The 3,429-nt window shown below is 38.6% G+C and overlaps 1 protein-coding gene across 1 annotated transcript; it reads right to left on the reverse strand.

Moving 5' to 3' along the window:
* Window positions 1–315: 315 nt before the first annotated feature.
* On the reverse strand, window positions 316–633 carry LOC122102302 (distal membrane-arm assembly complex protein 1-like). The gene has a single exon (XM_042672912.1). The coding sequence runs from the start codon at window positions 631–633 to the stop codon at window positions 316–318; it is 318 nt and encodes a 105-aa protein (XP_042528846.1).
* Between the last annotated feature and the right edge of the window lie 2,796 nt (window positions 634–3,429).

The following is a 3,429-nucleotide window of genomic DNA, read 5'->3' on the forward strand; positions in this document are numbered from 1 at the left end:
GATATCTTTAAAAAATAATTTTGATATATTTGAGTATAAATGAAATTATATCTTTCTTCTTCTGATGAAGTACAGAACTATTTTCTTCTCTAAATGATTTAATGGTTTTCATGTAATCGGAGGGAAAAAAATACACTCATAATATCCGAAGAGTGACAAACAATTGTTTTCACTGTCTGTTTAGTCTTGTCAGTATCCACAATAGTGACCAAACATCCATGTCCATGTGTTTATCCAAAATATCCATAAATCCCATGCTTGATCTGTGTGTCATGAAGTCAAAGATACATGATGGCAAAGTAACTGGTGTTACCTTCAAGCAACGCGAAAGGCCTTCCCTTTTGGGTCTACCAGGATAACTACACCCCAACAGGCAATGCTGATGCCGATGACCATCTGCATAACGGGCCCGGGGCCTGGGGCCAGCCCCATCTTCATGGGCCTCCGCGCCAACAGGTACACGTAGGAGCCCGCCGCCAACAGCCCGGACCCGGAGATCAAGCGACAGCTCCAGCAGGTATTAAATAAAGTAGCTGCCGCGGGAGGGGTCGGTGCTTCCGCCGAATCTGCCGGCACCCGGTTGGCAGCGGTAGGAGGGTCCGGAGACTGGGACGAAGAAGTTGAAGACCCCATATTGCGGACGCGGCCCAGCGCTCAGCGCCTAGGCTTTCTTCATCTTGCTATTTTTATAGCGTTTCTTGTATTTTTCAAATCAATTATCTTTAAGTAGTTGTACAAAGAAGTTGCCATTTAACAAGGCAGTTTATGAATACAGTGCAATTTGATCAGTGTCACCTCCTTCAACATTCTCACTCTCCTACCCCTTCCTTACTTTTTTGAATTTTGTATTATAGACATTCAATTCTTGACTACATTTTCCCTACTACCTTCTCCTCTTCATTCATCTACCCCCTCCCCTTGGTCCCGTCTCTGTAGAAGTACCCATTTCCTGGTGTTTATTTTGTTGGGCTTTGATTTTGCCTAAGGAATTAACACTGAGTTCTCCCTTGAAACTAACATATTTAAAATATTTGTAACTTCAAGTGCTTTTTGTTTTTTTTCTTCTTTCCCTGAGCATCTTTTGAATTGTTTTAGTAATCTTATTTCGCTTCACTATAGATTATTAGCTCTGTATCTTTGTATTCTTTCTCTGTTCTGTATTTTACAGTCTGCATTTCTAACTTACACATTTCTTTCAAATGATAGTAATTTGCAAAACTGTAAGAACTTTTCAACATTATGTTTCTATTTCTTTCCTCCTGCCATTTATACTTTTGTCATATATTTTACTTTACACATGAAAAATACTGGAATATTTCATATTTGCCCACATTTTGACTCCTTCAGGCATATCCTTTCTTTTTATTTAATAAGTATTTTTCATTGTGAAAATACTGTACAGAGGGGTTACAATTACATGGGCAAGGTAATGAGTACATTTCTTATCAATCAATGTAGCCTCCTCTTTTGTTTCTCCTTCCCATCCCTTCCCATCTCTCGCCCCCCCCTGCCCCCCAGCCAAAGTTGTAAAGTTCATTTTTCAACATAACATCTTGTATATCTCATTGTTGCAATGGGTCCACCTGTATCCCTATTTAAACGATTTGTTTTTTCCCTTCTCCTCCCCAAATTATACCAACATCGATTCTTTGTTGCTTTGTATGTCCCTCCCCCATGGTATAACCCCTGTTTTCACTGTATTTGATGTTGGTATAATTTGGGGAGGGGAAGAGAAAAAACAAATCGTTTAAATAGGGATACAGGTGGACCCATTACAACAATGAGATGTACGAGTTGTTATGTTGAAAAACAAACTTTACAACTTTGCAGGGGGTGGATCGAGTGGGGAGCAGGGGGGAGCTGGGATGAGAAGGGATGGGAAGGGCTAACAAAGGAGGAGGCAACAATGCTTGATAAGAAATGTACTCATTATCTTGCCCATGTAATGGTAACCCCTCTGTATGGTATTTTCACAATAAAAAAAGTTAGAAACAATAGCAAGAAAGAAATACCATTTGAGTCCTTATCTTGGGGTTCATTTCCCCTAACATCAACTTATCTGACCATTTCTGCTTGTCTCACACATATACTAGTTATTGCAAATAAAGGAAACCATGGGACCTATGTTTCTTTGGGCCTGGCTTACTTCACTTAATATAATTTTTCCAAGTCTTTCCGTTTCCTAATAAATTGGACAATGTCATTCTTTCTGATGGAGGCATAAAATTCCATTATGTATGCATTAATTTTCTTGATCCATTCATCTACTGAGGGGCATCTGGGTTGGTTCCATATCTTAGCTATGGAAATAGTGCTGCAATAAACATAGTTGTGCTGGTAGCTTTAGTATGGTCTTGTTTGTGATCATTCAGGTAAATGCCCAAAAGTGGGATTGCTGGGTCATAAGGAAGCTCTATGTGAAGTCTTTTGAGGACCTCCATACTGCTTTCCAAAGCGGCTGAACAAGTTTACACTCCCACAAACAATGCAGTAGGGTTCCCTTCTGTTCACATCTCCTCCAACATATCCATTTCTTTATGAAAACAGACTTTTCAATTGACCTCATTCTTTTTTACTGCTTTAATATTACTTGTAATGCACATATGCTGGTCTCTCTGAGTTTTGGGTTTTTAAATTTTTGTACATTTTTTATTATAAAAACACTGTACAGAGGGGTTACAGTTACATGAGCAAGGTAATAAGTGCATTCCCTGCATTGTTACCCCCTCCTTTGTTTTTCCCCTACCATCCCTTCCCTCCCCACCAGCCTCAAAGTGGTAAAGTTCATTTTTATCATAGTGTCTTATACATCTCATTGTTACAATGGGTCAACCTGTATCTTTTTTTAAAAACATGTTTTATATTGTAAAAATACTGTACAGAGGGGTTACAGTTACAAGAGCAAGGTCATGAGTACATTTCCTATCAAGCACTGCTACCTCTTCCTTTGTTTTTCCCCTACCCTCCCTTTCTTCCCACCTCTACAACTACACTCCTCCCTCCCCACCTAAATTGTAAAGTTCGTTTTTCAACATAGTGTATTGTACATCTCCTTGTTACAATGGGTCAACCTGTATACCTATTTAAGCATTTTGTTTTTTCCTTTCCCCTCCCCAAGCTAGAGAAGTATATATACAAGATGCAGGGCACTGACATCAAATACAGTGAAAACAGGGGTTATACTGTGGGGAGAAGAACATACAAAGAAACAAAAAAAATCCCATGGTACATTATAAATATGTTAGAAACAATAGCAAGAAAGAAAAAAGATATTTGTGTTCCTATCTTGGGGTTCATTTCACTTAACATCATTTTATCTGGTCATATGTACATAACTTTTGTCCTTTTCTGCTTATATCAAGAAAAATATTGTATATTTTAATCAATGGGATTCTATTCCTTCATCAGAAAGAATGACATCACCCCATT

Source organism: Dipodomys spectabilis, unplaced genomic scaffold, assembly GCF_019054845.1.
Source record: "Dipodomys spectabilis isolate Male_0828 unplaced genomic scaffold, ASM1905484v1 ptg000783l, whole genome shotgun sequence".
Taxonomy (NCBI): Eukaryota; Metazoa; Chordata; class Mammalia; order Rodentia; family Heteromyidae; genus Dipodomys; species Dipodomys spectabilis.